The sequence below is a fragment of the Perognathus longimembris genome, chromosome 17 (genome assembly GCF_023159225.1).
Source record: "Perognathus longimembris pacificus isolate PPM17 chromosome 17, ASM2315922v1, whole genome shotgun sequence".
Lineage (NCBI taxonomy): Eukaryota > Metazoa > Chordata > Mammalia > Rodentia > Heteromyidae > Perognathus > Perognathus longimembris.
In genome coordinates this window covers 13,758,808-13,774,845 of record NC_063177.1, presented here as the reverse complement: position 1 = coordinate 13,774,845, position 16,038 = coordinate 13,758,808, and the positions used below count along the sequence as shown (strand labels likewise).

Below are 16,038 nucleotides of genomic sequence, written 5' to 3'. Positions count from 1 at the left end.
GATTCAACCTAGGGCACTGCACTTGCTAGGCAAGCACTTTGCCACTAAGCTACATCCCAGCCCCCAAGTTACTTTTCTTGTGTGCCCATCCTGGCATTTGAACTCAGGACCTACACATTGTCCCTGAGCTCTTGTGTTCAAGGCTAACACTCTATCACTTGAGCCAAAGCTTCATTCATGATCCTCAAATCTTAGCCTCCTGAGTAGGATTAGAGGCATGAGCCACTGGTGCTGGCACAAGTTACTTTTTTGTGTGTGCCAGTTCTAGGGCTTGAAGTCAGGGCTTGGGAGCTGTCTCTGAGCTTCTTTTGCTTAAGGCTAGTACTCTACCACTTGAGCCACAGCTCCACCTTTGGCTTTTTGGGTAGTTTAGTGGAGATAAGAATCTCACAAACTTTCCTGTATGGGCTGGCTTGGAACTGTGATCCTCAGGTCTCAGCCTCCTGAGTAGCTAGGATTATAGGCATGAGGCACTGGTATCTGACTACAAGTTACTTTTTTACAGTTATGTTTTACCAAATAAAATTTTAAAATATATTTTACCAAATATAATTGAAAATAGATTAGAGGAACTTACTAAAGGAAATACAAAACCCAAAAAAGTTTGTTGTGAAGAAACAAACATAATACAACTCTTCAAAGCCAAAAGTCACAGCAACACCATTACCATCCCAACTCTAGAGCTATGATGCCTTTTATATCATATGTTACAAAATTATCATTTATGTTACAAATTGTCAGTGATATAAAAGCTTTAGGTTAATAAAAATAGTTACTGAAGACACTGACATATTTTAGAAACATCCAGGCTGATTCTTCATTAACTCTAAAACATAGCAATTTAGGAAGGATTTACAACAAGCAGCTATTCTCTAGCTATAGCTGCAAACCCAAGGATCAGACACCACTTATGTTACAAGGATCTGAGAGTACACTTGAGTTTTGTAATGGAAACATTGTAGCACCCACCTGGCCAAATAGATGATAATCAAATTCATAGATCTTGTTGAATTTAGAAAGTCCTTCTCTCTATGAAGCAAAACAAAAAATATATAAAAATAAATAAATCACATTAAAATGATACATCAACATAAAGATCAAGTAAAATGCAGATAAAGGGACTATTATAAAGGTAACATCTATTTACTGGCCTGTTAAAAGTCACCAAGCAAATACTATGCTGGAATGAAAACTTCAGATCTGATAATACAATAACAAAAATCTGGTCCAGGCAGCAGTGGCTCATGCCTATAATACTACCTATGCAGGAGGCTGAGAAGAGAAGATTGTGGTTCGAAGCTAGCCCAGACAGAAAAGTCAATGAGACTGTTATCTCTAACCACAAAAAAGCTGGAAGCAGAGCTGTGGCTCGAGTGATAGAATGGTAGCCTTAAACACAAATCAGGGACAGCACCCAGGCCCACAGATTCGACTAGGAAAAAAAAAAATCCCAGCAACTGGTAGCTCACACCAGTAATCCTAGCTACTTAGGAGGCTGAGATCTGAGGATGGCAGTTCAAAGCTAGCTGGGGCAGGAAAGTCTTTGAGTCTTATCTCCAATTAAGCAGCAAAAAACAGCTGGCACAAAAGCTCAGGGACAGTGCCTAGGCCTTGAGTTCAAGCCCCAGGACTGGAGCACATGTGCCACGTGTGTGTGGCTATTATAAACAGACACAGACACAGACACAGACACAGACACAGACACAGACACACACACACACACACACACACACACACACATATTCTGGCCATTGTAGAAGACAGTTTGGAAGTTCCTCCAAAAGTTAAATAGATATATGTCTCAGTAATTTTACTCCAGAAATTTATACCCCCAATTACAAACAAGTATTCAAACAAAAAATGTATATATGTGTCTATTAATAATAGCCAAAAGATAAACACCCCAAACGTCTACTATCCAGTAAGATGTGTTCTAGCCATACATGTAATATTCTGTAACCTTGAAAGGAGTGTGATACTAGATGTATGCTATATGGATGGATTTCAAAAACATTATGCTAAGTGAAAGAAGTCTGACACAAAAGGCCACTTTACAAGAAATGACTCAACAGGCAAATCAATGCAGACAGCAGATTAATGGGGGGGGGGTGCTGGGGAAGGAGGGGTAAGAGAGAGTGACTGCTTGTTTATGCAGTCTCTTTTTGGAGGTGATAAAAAAAAATCTTCTGGAACCAGTCAGTGGTGATGTCTGCATAACAAAGTGAATTGTAAACTTCAATAGTTAAAATGGTGAAACTCATGTGCATTTTACCATATTCAACCATCCTCATACAACCTATAACGTCCCCTAATCCCCACATAACCTTCCTTCAACTGGTTCTCTTGGTTTTTCTTGTTTGTTTTGCCAGTCCTGGGACTTGAACTCAGGGCCCGAGCACTGTCCTGGAGTCTTTGAGCTCAAGGCTAGCACTCTACCACTTGAGCCACAGCGCCACTTCTGGCTTTTTCTATATGTGGTGCTGAGGAATTGAATCCAGGGCTTCATGTATATGAGGCAAGCACTCTACCAGTAGGCCATATTCCCAGCCCCTGGTTTTTGTTTTTTAATTGTTCTTATAAAGATGATGTACAGAGGGGTTACAGTACATAAGTCAGGTATTTTTCTCCTCATCCTGTGGCTTTGAACTCTGGGTCTGGGCACTATCCCTAAACTTCTTTTGTTCAAGGCTAGCGCTCTACCACGAGCCACAGTGCCATTTCTGGCCTTTTCTGAGTAGTTTATTGGAGAAAAGACTCTCATAGACTTTCATGCCCAGGTTGGCTTCGGATCACAATCTTCAGATCTCAGCATTCTGAGTATCTAGGATTATAGGTGTGAGCCACTGGCGCCTGATGAGTACATTTCTTTTTGGACAGTTTCACCCCTTCCCTTGCTCTCTCCCAGTTTTCTTCTTTAGTTTTAACTCATTGGCTCCCCCTTTCACCATACCAGACTCCTAACTTCTCATTGGTTTTGAGCATGCCAAACAATTTCAAACCACTGGGATCTTTGTGTGTGTTTGTGTGTGTGTGTGTGTGTGTGTGCTGGTCCTGGGACTTCAATACAGAGCTGGAACAAAGACACTGTCTTTGAGCTCTTTTTGTGCAAAGTGGCTCTATCACTTGAGCCACAGCTCCATTTCCAGTTTTTTTGGTAGCTAATTAGAGCCAAGAGTCTCACAGGCTTTTCTGCTGGGGCTAGCTTCAAACTGCAATCCTCAGATCTTGGCCTCCTAGGAGTAGCTTGGATTACAGGTGTGAGCCATCTGTACCAGGTTTTGGGCTGCTTGTTATACTCTTTCCATGCCTAGCAAAATTCTAGATTCAATCTAAACGTTTTTCCAACCAGTATTTATTATAAAGTGTCCTGATTTTCACTATATTACGTGATAGAATATAAAAATTAACAAAGTAGTCTTTGTTCTTTGAAGTTTACAGTGCAAGGAGCAATGAAAGAAAAGGAATAAATAACGGTACAATGTACTACCTAACTGGTAGGGTGGCATGACAGCTAAAGGTCCTTAGTCTAGTGTTGGAAGCATGTGAGAGAAAGGTTCCTTGAAGAAACATTTACAGAGCCCTGAAGAATGAAGTAGTTAGGTAGGTGTAGTGGCATTCATTTTCAGGAAGCCTAGAACCCAAGAGGTAGGCAAACCTTGGGATGGTGGGGAAAATGTTCAATACTGGAGAGAGGTTAAGCTATCAGCAAGCACACATCCAGCCTTCCCCAGCCCCTCCAACCCAGAGGTAGACATAGAGATCTAGGGTCCCTGGAAATTGTAAACAATAGGCACTTCTGCTCCATTCTTTTTGAAACATCTCTCAGGACTGGATGCATGGCTCAAGCAGTACTGTGCCTGTTTAGGAAGCAAGGATGAGTACAAACCCCAATTAGGTGTTTCTTTGAGGGGAGGGCATTTTAGGATATACTTTTGTTGCTGGATTTTTCTGGAACACTTTCCCCTACACACACATGTGCTTGGGGTGGAACCCGGAGCCTCCTTGGCACATGCTAGGCATTGAATTACCCATTGAATTACACTCCCAAGCACCTCCCTCCCTTTTAAAATATTTTGTTTCTGATATTGGGTCTGGCTAGCTTTGCTGGCTGGCCTCAAACTTGGGATCCTCCTGCCTCTCTCTCTCTCATCTGGGACCACAGCTCAACTGCGCCATCCAACTCAACATTTTTCTTTTAGGACTGGGTATATAAACTCAAGGCCTCAGCTTGCTAGTCTGGGGCTCTACAACTTGAGTCATGCCCCCAACTCACTTCAAAAGTTTAGGTCCTTTCCTTCCACTGTTTGTGGAATACATTCTTTTGTTTTGTTTTTGTTGCCGGTCCTGGGGCGTGGACTCAGGGCCTGAGCACTGTCCCTGGCTTCTTTTTTGCTCAAGGCTAGCATTCTAGCTCTTGAGCCACATCGCAACTTCCGGCTTTTTTCTATATATATGGTGCTGAGGAATGGAACCCGGGGCTTCATGTGTATGAGGCGAGCACTTTACCACTAGGCCATATTCCCAGCCCTGGAATACACTCTTTTTTTTATTTCTGGCCAGTCCTGGGCCTTGGACTCAAGGCCTGAGCACTGTCCCTGGCTTCTTCCCGCTCAAGGCTAGCAACTGTGCCACCTGAGCCACAGCGCCCCTTCTGGCCGTTTTCCATATATGTGGCGCTAGGGAATCGAACCGAGAGCTTCACGTGCAAGAGGCAAGCACTCCTGCCACTAGGCCATATTCCCAGCCCCTGGCATACATTCTTAATTCATACTTGTCTCTCATCTCCAAACCTGACAGTGCTACTAAGAAAAGCAGGGCTGGGAATGTGGCCTAGTGGCAAGAGTGCTTGCCTTATATACATGAAGCCCAGGATTCAATTCTCCAGCACCACATATACAGAAAACAGCCAGAAGTGGCAGAAAGAAGCCAGGGACAGTGCTCAGGCCTTGAGTCCAAGCCCCAGGACTGGCAAAAAGAAAAGAAGAAAGAAAAGCAGGGATGGATGGAAAAAGGCTTGAATTCCAGGAGTTTGGTTGGGGGTGGAACTTCAGGTCACGAAGCAAGAATATTAAACTCCCCCAGAATCTCTCCAGACCCACAGAACAGCCAGTGTTCCTCGGCGCTTGGGAGTGTCCAACAAATTTGGGAACATTTTTGCGGGCCAAAAAGATCAAGGTTTTCAAACAATTGCGAGAAATGCTCAAACTGAATTTGAAAATGCCCAGCGATTCGGGGACAGCCAAGCGGCCTTTGCCCGACTCCGACGAGAAGTGGCAAGGCTTCTGCGCTGCCCCGCTCGGCGGCCCTTAAGGCGCCCAGCTGCTCCGGAACACGTCTTACCCGCCTCATACGACCGTTGGACAGCAAGTCGGCGATGCCCTTGGCCGCGTCGTTCTTCTCGGCCACACAGAGGGCTTTCCGAACGCCTCGGAGGGCCACTTCCATGGCGGCGCGGGACAAGGCACGGCTTCCAGACGGCCGCAGCCAGGGGAGCGCGAAGCGGGCGACCCGGAAAATCATGCCTAGGCCCGGAGCGGGCAGCCGCTGCTCTCTGGATGCCCGCGCATGCTGGAAAAGCCAGAACCAGGCTCTTCTGGCGTGCACTGTAAGGGAATCGAGCCTCCTGGCGGTGCCCGCGCTTTTCGTCACTTCCCTGTCAGCACACCAGTCTTACCGGCCCTTCTCCCAGCCGCTGCGGCTTCACCGACACCTCCAGCCACAACCCAACGTACTACTTCCTCCTGCTTTCTCCGGACACTTCCGTAAAGCGCGCTTAGCGCAACCTCGGTGAACTACAACTCCCAGACTGCCTTGCACTCCCCGTATTATCCTCAAGTTCGTTCCTTTCCCTTTCCCGCCCCACCACGCCTTTCCTCCAGGATAGAGGTTAATCAGACGTGCTCTTGGGACCTCTGTACTGTGTTGTGTCCAAGGGGCTGTCTTAGAAGCAATCTTTTTCTCTTGCCTGTAAGTTTTTGCTTCCGGGTCACGCGACGCTGATGCCCAGGCGTCATGTGATACCAAGATGGCGGCGCCGCGATAGCTAGCTCCCAGTTGTGGCGTTCAAGAATCCGCGACGGTTTTTTCGCCTTCGGGCCGTGGGGGCGGCAACGCTAGGCTGACCCCTGCGGCGGTCCGTAGCTGTTGTTAGACACCGGGTCAGAGCCGGGGCTGTTGCGGTCGCCGAGGGTTCGGGGAGTGTTGGTGACCTCGCTGCGGGTGCCTTGCACCGGTCGTGCCCGGCGGAGGAAGAGGAGAGCGACCAACCTTTTCGGTCATCGCTGCCAGTACCTTCCCGTACCTTTGGCGTTGCTGAGACCTCCGAGAGCTCTGGAGGAGCTACACCTCTGAGGGACTGCGGGAGTTCGAGTCCTCAGGTGTGTAAGAGGCTGTTTAGGATCCCTGGGGGAGCGAAGAAGGCCGCGAGGATTTCGCTTCCTCCTGCCGAGCCCTGGCTGCGCCGCGTTGATTAGCCCTGCGTTCTTTCCCACTTCCTCTCAATGTTCTCTCCATACATCAGGAAATATGATCAGCGCCCCTGATGTAGTAGCCTTCACCAAAGAAGACGAGTACGAAGAAGAGGCTTACAATGCACCAGCCCTGCCAGAGGAATACTCGGTGCCGCTCTTCCCCTTTGCCAGCCAGGGAGCCAACCCGTGGTCTAAACTGTCCGGGGCCAAGTTCTCGCGGGACTTCATCCTTATTTCCGAGTTCTCTGAGCAGGTGGGACCCCAACCCTTGCTGACCATCCCCAATGACACCAAAGTTTTTGGCACTTTTGATCTCAATTACTTCTCCCTGCGGATCATGTCTGTGGATTACCAGGCTTCCTTTGTGGGTCACCCCCCTGGTTCTGCCTACCCCAAGCTGAATTTTGTGGAGGACTCCAAGGTGGTGCTGGGAGACTCCAAGGAAGGGGCCTTTGCATATGTGCACCACCTTACTCTCTACGACCTGGAGGCCCGTGGTTTTGTGAGGCCTTTTTGCATGGCTTATATTTCAGCAGACCAGCATAAAATCATGCAGCAATTCCAGGAGCTGTCAGCTGAATTTTCAAAAGCATCCGAGTGCTTGAAAACAGGCAACAGGAAGGCATTTGCTGGGGAGCTTGAAAAAAAGCTCAAAGACTTGGATTACACCAGGACAGTGCTGCACACAGAAACGGAGATCCAGAAGAAAGCTAATGACAAAGGCTTTTACTCTTCTCAGGCAATTGAGAAAGCCAATGAACTGGCCAGTGTGGAGAAATCCATCATTGAACATCAAGATCTCCTGAAGCAGATCCGCTCATACCCTCATCGGAAGGTGATAGGGGCAGATAAATTTCTGGATGAGGTGGAGCATATCCAGGATCAGGCCAACCAAACATCCACTACCTCTAACCCCGATGAATCTGCTGACTCAGATCTTTATACCTGCAGACCAGCTTACACTCCAAAACTCATCAAAGCAAAATCCACCAAGTGTTTTGACAAGAAGTTGAAGACCTTGGAGGAGCTCTGTGATACTGAATATTTCACTCAGACCCTGGCCCAGCTTAGCCACATCGAGCACATGTTCAGAGGAGACTTGTGTTACCTCTTGACTAGTCAGATTGACAGAGCCCTTTTAAAGCAACAGCACGTAACTAACTTTCTCTTTGAAGACTTTGTGGAAGTTGATGATAGGATAGTGGAGAAACAAGAGAATATACCTTCTCAGCCCAGTCAGGACAGGCTGCCTACCAGGACTCTGGAAGAATGCCCAATTCCTAAAGTGTTAATTAGTGTTGGTTCTTACAAGTCCAGTGTGGAGTCTGTGTTGATCAAAATGGATCAGGAACATGGAGATGAGTACAAGGAAGTAGAAGTGATAGAGTCAAGCAGTTTTGACCCCCAGGAAAACCTGGATTACCTGGATATGGATATGAAAGGTAGTATCAGCAGTGGGGAAAGCATTGAGGTTCTGGGCACAGAGAAGTCCACCTCTGTGCTGTCTAAATCTGACAGCCAGGCCAGCCTCACGGTGCCATTGAGCCCCCAAGTGCTCCGGAGCAAAGCTGTCAGCCACCGGACCATCAGTGAGGACAGTATTGAAGTCCTGAGTACCTGTCCTTCTGAGTCCCTCATCCCTGATGACTTTAAGGCCAGCTACCCAAGTGCCATTAATGAGGAAGAATCCTATGGAGATAGTGAAGGGGTAATCCACTTCCAAGCAAGCATCCGTCCCTCAGAATTGGGTGAGATCCGGGAGGGCAGCTTGGAAAACACTCCATCCCAAGTAGATTCCTCCTGCTGTATTGGGAAGGAGATCGAAGGCCAGCTGGTGTCATTCCCCACTCTAGTCCACACTCTCTCTGATGAGGATGCTGTGGTGAGCATCCCCCCACAGCGCTTCAGACAGAAGGACCAGGGGTTCCATGTAGATTTTGCAGCAGAAAACACCAATCCTTCTCACCGAGACAGCAGTTGTGAAGTGTTCCCTACTTCTGAATTGGACCCAAGCTGCCTACTGGCTAGTCGTGATGTCAGTAAGACCAGCCTGGACAACTACTCAGATACCACTAGCTACGTGAGCAGTGTAGCATCAACCAGCTCAGACAAGATGTCCTCTGCTTACCCTGCTGGTCCATCCTCAGAGAGACACAGAAAGAGGGCTGGCCAGAATGCCTTAAAATTCATCCGCCAGTACCCTTTTGCCCACCCGGCCATCTACTCCCTGCTCAGTGGAAGGACACTTGTGGTCCTGGGGGAAGATGAGACCATAGTCAGGAAGCTTGTGACAGCACTGTCCATCTTTGTTCCCAACAACGGCCGCTGTGCTAAGCCTGTGAAGCACTGGGTGTCCTCCCCTTTGCACATTACGGATTTTCAGAAGTGGAAGCTTATTGGCCTACAGAGGTAACTGGTTTCAGAAGGTGGGGAAGGGCCCCCCAGCAAGTTAGAGGTGAGGCAGGATATACCCAGAACCAAGAGGCTTGGTTTCTAGATAGGGCTCAATACCAGGTCACTGTGTTACTTAAGGCAAATCACTCTCCTTTTTTTTCCTTGCCTGCCATGGGGGTGGGAGTAGGTCACAGTAGTTGCCAACCTTGGTGTCCTCTCCTGTCCTCTGCTGAGAGTTATTAGGGTGACTTTTAAAGATCATGGGTTCTGCTGGGTGCTGGTGGCTCACGCCTGTAATTCTAGTTACTTAGGAGGCTAAAATCTGAAGATTGTGATTTGAAGCCAGCCCAGGAAGGAGACTCTTATCTCCAATTAGCCACTAGAAAATGAAGTGGAGCTGTGGCTCAAAGTGGTAGAGGGCTAGCCTTGAGCAGAAAAGCTTGGACAGCACCCAAACGTGAGTTGAAGCCCCACAACTGACAGAAAAAAAAAGGGGGGGTGGTCCTTAGACCCTACTCCTAGATACTATGATTCAGCTGGTCTGGAATAAGACACGGATTTTATCTGGTTTACAGTCATGTTTGGGAATGACTAGACTTAGGATGAGTTTTGGAGTATAAGCTGGTCTGCAGGTATAAAGATCTGAGTCAGCAGATTATTTTCTTTTTCAGTACTAGGGCTTGAATTCAAAACCTGGGCACTGGCTTGTTAGCTTTTTTTTGCTCAAGGCAAGAGTTTCAAAGACTTTCCTGCCTAGGCTGGCTCTGAGCTATGATCCTTAGATCTCAGTCTTTTGAGTAGCTAGGATTACAGGTGTGAGCCACCTGTGCCCCGCTCACATTCTGACTCTCAAATGCATACCGATGTATGATGAGGCCATCACTGTGAGAGGGATGAGAGCTCCAGTGGCTTCAACTCTGTTGCTCTGTTAGCTCTAGATGCCATCTTAGAGAGTAGGTACAAGAGCCAGTCCCACTATAGAAGGAGTCAGTGTTCTCTTTGCTCCCCATTTCTGCTTTAATAAGCTTTGTTATCTTTCCAAATACTGTTTCACAGATCTAGCTGAGGGCCTCTCCAACATGTTGCCCTGTGTTCAGTTCCCTTAGTTTTGATTCTAGCTCACTTTCCTCCTCTGCTTTGTTTATTTGTAAAACATGTACTGAAGTAATTTGTCCACCAGTCAGTTCTGACAGAGGCAGAAAAGGCAAGGGGAATTGCTTCTACACTGCAGCTTAGCAGACATTTGTTCTGACTTCATCTTTTGTGGGTCCCTAGTTTCACTAAGGTCCCAGTCTTCCATGTCGCCTTGTTTTTTGTGTAATTCAGGGACCTCACTTTGAGCATCCCTTCTTTAGACTTTACCTGGGTGGTGACGGAATAATCTCAGCAAGTGACATGTTTATATCATGACTCGAGTCACTTGTGGAGAATCCACTCCAAGCTATGCTGGTGAGTGCTGGGTCCAGTGAGCGGTATCTGAGCAAGGCGTCAGCTCTGGAAGCATTCATAGCTCAGGAGAGGATCCAGACAGGTGGCTAGAATATTCCATGCAAGGAACCAAGAGTTCTAACCAAGACCAAGGGAGCAACATAGGGACCTGGAAAAGGGCTGAGTAGTGAGAAGAGGGGGTTGCCAGTCATGGAGGAAGCCTAAGTAAAGGACCTCTTCCTCAAGCCCCACAGGGAAACCATCCACTCCTTGCCTTTAGCCTGAAAGACTTTTCTGGACTGGTTTTTGCTGCTGTTCTTGTGGAACAAGGGGTTGGTATTTCTTACACAGTCTGTTTTCTAACTCCTTCCCTTTATTCCAGCCTTTAATCTTTGACTTTGTAAAGGCTTGAGAATCTGAAAGATAATAGGGACAGCTCATCAATCTGTCAGCATAGAATGACTTATCAGGGACCAGTCTGGCCCCATTCAAAGGCTTCTGTGAGTTTCCCTCTGTAATAGGTGCCAGTGAAACAGGCTCTGTGCCTTCCTTATTAAACGCCTGGCTGGGCTGAGTGGGAAGTCTGGCAGTGACTAGTGAATGATATGTCCCATGGTGCCTCTGGGCAATGTGTGCCTCTGGGCAGTGTTTGCCCCAAAATCTTGAATTCTAGGGCTGCCCTTCCCTAGCTCTTTTGATGGGTCTATGGATAGGTTACTTTTCCTTTCTAAGAAAATAGGAGTTTGATCACTGATCGTTTGCCAAATGTTTATAAGGGCAGCTAAGTGCTATCCATTGCCCAGTGCCAGAATTACAAAGCTGACTGCAGCTGTGGCAATTTTTGGCACTATGCTGCCAGCCTGATCTCTCTAAGAATGTTTCCTCCACTCCAGACAGCTAACACATCTGCTTCATGATAGCAAGTGTCACAGGCCACATGATATAAAGTGGCATCTGACAACTTGTTGGACCTTGAGGTAGCCAGGCTGGACGTCAGACTTCCTGTGACCTTAGCCAGGCAGACATCAGGGAGTGGCCCTCAAAACTGATAGCTGAGACCATAGGGGCTGAGGATATGGCCTAGTGGCAAGAGTGCTTGCCTCGTATACATGAAGCCCTGGGTTCAATTCCCCAGCACCACATATACAGAAAACGGCCAGAAGTGGCGCTGTGGCTCAAGTGGTAGAATGCTAGCCTTGAGCAAAAAGAAGCCAGGGACAGTGCTCAGGACCTGAGTCCAAGCCCCGGGACGGGCAAAAAATAAATTAATTAATGAATGTTCTTTCAAAAAAAAAAAAAAGAAAGAAAGAGTAGATAGCTTCTTTCACTATACTGTCTGTCTTCCAACTTTGAGACAGTACAAATGTTGGCCATGACGAGCCCAATGTCCTACAACAGCTGTAAGCCTGAAGGGGCAGAGAGGCCTGTGCCATAAACCTACATTGGGGTCTACCATCATTTTAGTTTTTGTTGTTGTGGAGCTTGAACTCAGGGCCTAGGCACTGTCCCTGAGTTCTTTTGCTCAAGGCTAGTGCTCTACCATTTTGAGCCACAGCTCTACTTCTAGTTTTCTGGTGGTTAATTGAAGATAAAGTCTCATTTACTTTTATGATCCTCAGATCTCAGCCTCCTGAGTAGCTAGGATAACAGGTGTGAGCCTCTGGCACCTGACCTCCCGTCACTTTAACAACACCAGGGAGAAGTATGTAGTGTACTAAGATGATTTTTAAACAAAATACAGGAAGGTAAAAGTACCGTGAGATGACCTTGGTCCCAGTGAGACAGTCTTCTTCACACAATACTCAAGTCTAACTCATGTCAGAGGTAGGTCATCTGTAAAATATGTCAGCCATTTGCCAGACAGAACAATCTCTGCTCCTCTGAGAAAACTAGAAGGATGTTGTTCCCTTGCAGTGCTGGGGATAGATCCCAGGGTCTCTTAGAAGATTCTAAATAAGGGTTCTGTCTCTGAGCTACACCCCCAACACTTAGAGGAGGGTTTCAAGTAACAATCTGGGAAGGCTGAGCAATCAGCCTCTTTCCTCTCCCTGGAACACATGCTGCTTTCCTCCCTGGAATGTCCTAGGCAGAAAGGACACAGATGAAATCAGATTAAGTCCTGAGTCTCTAGAATGGAAAAAAGAGGTAAAACAGACAGCAGTCAACACACTGGTCAGTGCTGGGCTCCCAAGTAGTAAAAATGATAATAGCACCTATTGAGGGCTAGGAACTATCCTAATATGACACATTTTGTCACTGAAGTGACTCCAGGGAGAATGTAACAGTAGAACTATTGTTTCCAATTAAAGTTTAGAGGGTAAAGAGCTTGACCAAGATTGCAGCATGGAAGCAAAAGAGCAGAAAAGAATGAATCAGGAAAGGCTGAATATGGTATAAGTTGGTGAGAGTCAAGTCCAGGAGGGGAAGAAGGGCATCCAGGGAGAACAAATAAGTGAGTTGTCTTGGAGTCCCATAAAAGCTTGGCCTGCATGGAGAATCCATGCAGGGAGGTAATAGATAAGACTTCAGAGACCAGCACAAGTTCCTTGTAGGCTATGCTAAGGTGTTTGAACATGGTGGAAAATGTAGTGAGGGTCCCTTTGAAGATTCTGATTGTCAGATTGGCCTTCCAGGAACAAGTGCATGCAGATGAAAGCTGGCCTGGGCACAGTGAGCTTTGTGCCTCAAGAATCTGCCTCCATCTTCCTATCCCAGCCCTTCCTCTTACCATGGCCTGTTTGTTTCAGAGTGGCCTCCCCTGCCAGTGCTGGTACTCTGCATGCCCTGAGCCGCTACAGCCGCTACACAAGCATCCTGGACCTGGACAACAAAACCCTGCGCTGCCCCTTGTACAGGGGCACGCTGGTTCCCCGCCTAGCCGACCACCGCACTCAGATCAAGCGGGGCAGCACCTACTACCTGCATGTTCAGAGCATGCTCACCCAGCTCTGTTCTAAGGCCTTCCTTTACACCTTCTGCCACCACCTGCACCTGCCTGCCCATGACAAGGAGACACAAGAAGTGGTGGCCAGCCGTCAGGCCAGCTTTTTAAAACTGAACCTGGGCCTGGTGAATGAGGATGTCAGGGTAGTCCAGTACTTGGCTGAGCTGCTGAAACTGCACTACATGCAGGAGTCTCCTGGGACCGGCCACCCCCTGCTCAGGTTTGACTATGTCCCCAGCTTTTTGTACAAAATCTGAGGTCAGTCCCAGCCACTGTGACTAAAACCTGTGACTCAGGGTACGGGGAGAGGAGAGAGGGCATGACTATAAATGGTTGCCTGAGCTAGACTATTGAACCTTCTGGTGTCACCAGCAGAAATAAGTGGCAACCATAGTTCCTATGTGGCTGTCAGCAGCTGTGAGGTGGGCTGAGCAGAGGTGGAGCCTGGTTCTATGAAGGTGGTGTGGTCTCCAAGGACAGTACCAGCCGCCCTTGGCTCCCTGGTGAAGAGTGGCCCCTGGACAGGTGTCTTTGGCATTCTGAGGACTGGGGAGGACAAGAAGACCCCCCTACCCCTCCAGGGCTGGAAAAAGTGAAGGGTAGAAGGGCTGGGAGGAGCACCGTGGCCACATTCAGCATCACCACTCTTGAATACCAAAATTGGCCAGGGAAGCAGCCATAACTGGGATGTGATAGAAAACAGGACAGACCAGCCACTGCCTCATTCTGACCCCACTGTAGTCCTTTTCTTGGTTTCTTGGAACCCATTGTCTCAGGGGAGGTCCTGAACAAGAAGATGAAGGGAGAGAGCTCTGAGCACCTGGAGAGTGGGAGATGCATAGTTTGGGCTCCAGGACTACAGAGCACACGAGTGGCCTCTTGTCCTGTCCTCACAGCCATCTGAGAAGAAACTGTATATGAGTAGCACTTAGAGGCTCCTCCTGATCATTAGGCCTGATATGAAGCAGGGCCCAGATGGCCACAGCCGGTATGAGGACTCCTGAGAGCTGCAGATAGACATGTCCTAAGGCCATCACCACTGTAAAACTTGATGCACCAGCAGCTCTCCTGGGACCACCCACTGGCTCTTCCTACCCAGAGTGCATGAGCACTGATGTCCCTGGGAAGTGGAGGTTACATCTAGTTGTTACCCATGGCAAACCGCAATCACTTTACTACCTCTCATGAGGTCTGTAGGCTCGGCAAAGGCCCAGGTCTGTTCATCTGGTGGAGGTGGTTGGTCAGTATGGCTGTCAGAGACTTCCTGCACCAGTTCCTGTGTGGCTCTCCTTGTGGCCCTCCTCTGGAATGTTTTACTCACCTCTGTCCCCACAGCTCACAACTGTTCCCATGTGAGTTCCTCCTTCAAGGAAGGCGTTTGAAACTGGTCACCCCCACCTGTCCCACTCCTGGCAGTCAGGACTTCCTGAGGCTTCTTACACAATTTCCTAACCTTGCTGCCACTCATGCGATAGAAGGCTTTTCATGACCTTGGAAACGTCTGAAAAAAAAAAAGCTGTTTTTTTTTCTCCCTAAGTGAGGGAAGCTGAGGATTACTGCTGCTCTTTTGATATGTCCCATCGAAATTGTGGTATGCCCTGTACATGCATCACATTTGTTGGGCACTGTGATCCTGCACTTGAGTCCTGGTGCCAAGGTCTACTCACCCTGTCATCTGTGTACACCCCCAAGTTCTGTCATAGGGAGCCGTCTTTGCTTCTTCACCCTGAAGGCAGAGTAAGCCAAGTAACCAAAGCTGTAGCATGTCTGCCCTGTGGTTACCTTCTTTACCTACCAGGATCTTTGGCCCAGGGATGTGGCCTGTTGGTTTCAGGTCATAGTCCCCATTCCTGTAGGTGGCTGTGCCAGGCTGTGACCAAGAGCCTGTGGCAGATGGCGCTGTCCCTGTATCAGTTCTCTGTCCCTGTACTTGTTACATTCATTGATATCTTGGCAGCTTCTGGTATCTGCGGTCTTCTTTCTCCTCATGGGCTCCTTCGACTGCTGCCACCACCCCCCCCCCCGCCCCCTTAGTGTTTATAGTTGGGTGGCTAAGTGCTGCCTCCTCAGACCTTCGAGACAATGAGACATTTATCAGGAAGTGAAGGAAGGACTGGAGTCCAAATAAGGAGCTGGGAAATGATCACTGGTTCCAGCATCAGTTTCTTGTGTCATACCAGCATGGAAACTCAACTAACACTGTGCTCACCTGGGAAAACTGATAAAAGGCAGACATGGGCTTCTGGTAGGTGCTGAACTACAGCCACTTGGCCTTCTAGAAGCTAAAGCCATGTAGCAGTGTTAAGTGGAAGGCCACCTGCTGGTATTTGCTCTGTGTTCCGCCTCAAAGGGTGGCTCTGAGGACAAAACAAGACAGAGTGGACAGAACAGGTGGTCCCGTGTGGCAGCCACAGAAATGGCAAAGGGGTGCTGTTCCTCAAAGTGGTTCGTTTGTTAAATAAAGATGGTTTCACCAACTTGGGGCTGGGAATATGGCCTAGCGGCAAGAGTGCTTGCCTTATATACATTAAGCCCTAGGTTCGATTCCTCAGCACCACATATATAGAAAACGGCTAGAAGTAGCGCTGTAGCTCAAGTTGGCAGAGTGCTAGCCCTGTGCAAAAAGAAGCCAGGGACAGTGCTCAGGCCCTGAGTTCAAACCCCAGGACTGGCCAAAAAAAAAAAAGATTCCACATGGCAATGTCAAATGATTACTTGATGTAAAACATGCTTCCTTTCAGAGGCACCTGGACTGAGTCATAGCTTGAGCAGAAGCAGTTAATATTGGATGTTCTGATCCTC

At 48.0% G+C, this 16,038-nt stretch overlaps 2 protein-coding genes and 1 long non-coding RNA gene across 4 annotated transcripts in view; 2 read left to right on the top strand and 1 right to left on the bottom strand.

The window, feature by feature from the left end:
• Positions 1–5,612, bottom strand: part of Top3a (DNA topoisomerase III alpha) — a 33,428-nt gene extending 27,816 nt beyond the window's left edge. The window contains exons 1-2 of the mRNA XM_048366680.1: positions 5,341–5,612; positions 970–1,029 (exon numbers count right to left, since the gene is read on the bottom strand). Coding sequence (XP_048222637.1) covers positions 970–1,029; positions 5,341–5,520 — 240 coding nt within the window. The 5' untranslated portion in view covers positions 5,521–5,612. The remainder of the gene's footprint in view (positions 1–969; positions 1,030–5,340) is intronic.
• Positions 68–15,684, top strand: LOC125366187. Its single transcript, XR_007213810.1, has 3 exons — positions 68–79; positions 3,526–3,529; positions 15,280–15,684. It is a non-coding gene; the product is annotated as an uncharacterized LOC125366187 (long non-coding RNA).
• On the top strand, positions 6,162–15,684 carry Smcr8 (SMCR8-C9orf72 complex subunit). Of its 2 annotated transcripts, XM_048366682.1 has the most exons (3): positions 6,162–6,377; positions 6,521–8,879; positions 13,040–15,684. In XM_048366682.1, the coding sequence occupies exons 2-3, from the start codon at positions 6,526–6,528 to the stop codon at positions 13,491–13,493; spliced, it is 2,808 nt and encodes a 935-aa protein (XP_048222639.1). In that variant the 5' UTR covers positions 6,162–6,377; positions 6,521–6,525; the 3' UTR covers positions 13,494–15,684. The 2 variants fall into 2 exon arrangements, with proteins under 2 accessions (XP_048222639.1, XP_048222638.1); XM_048366681.1 differs by having other exon boundaries at positions 6,162–8,879.
• Positions 15,685–16,038: the final 354 nt, after the last annotated feature.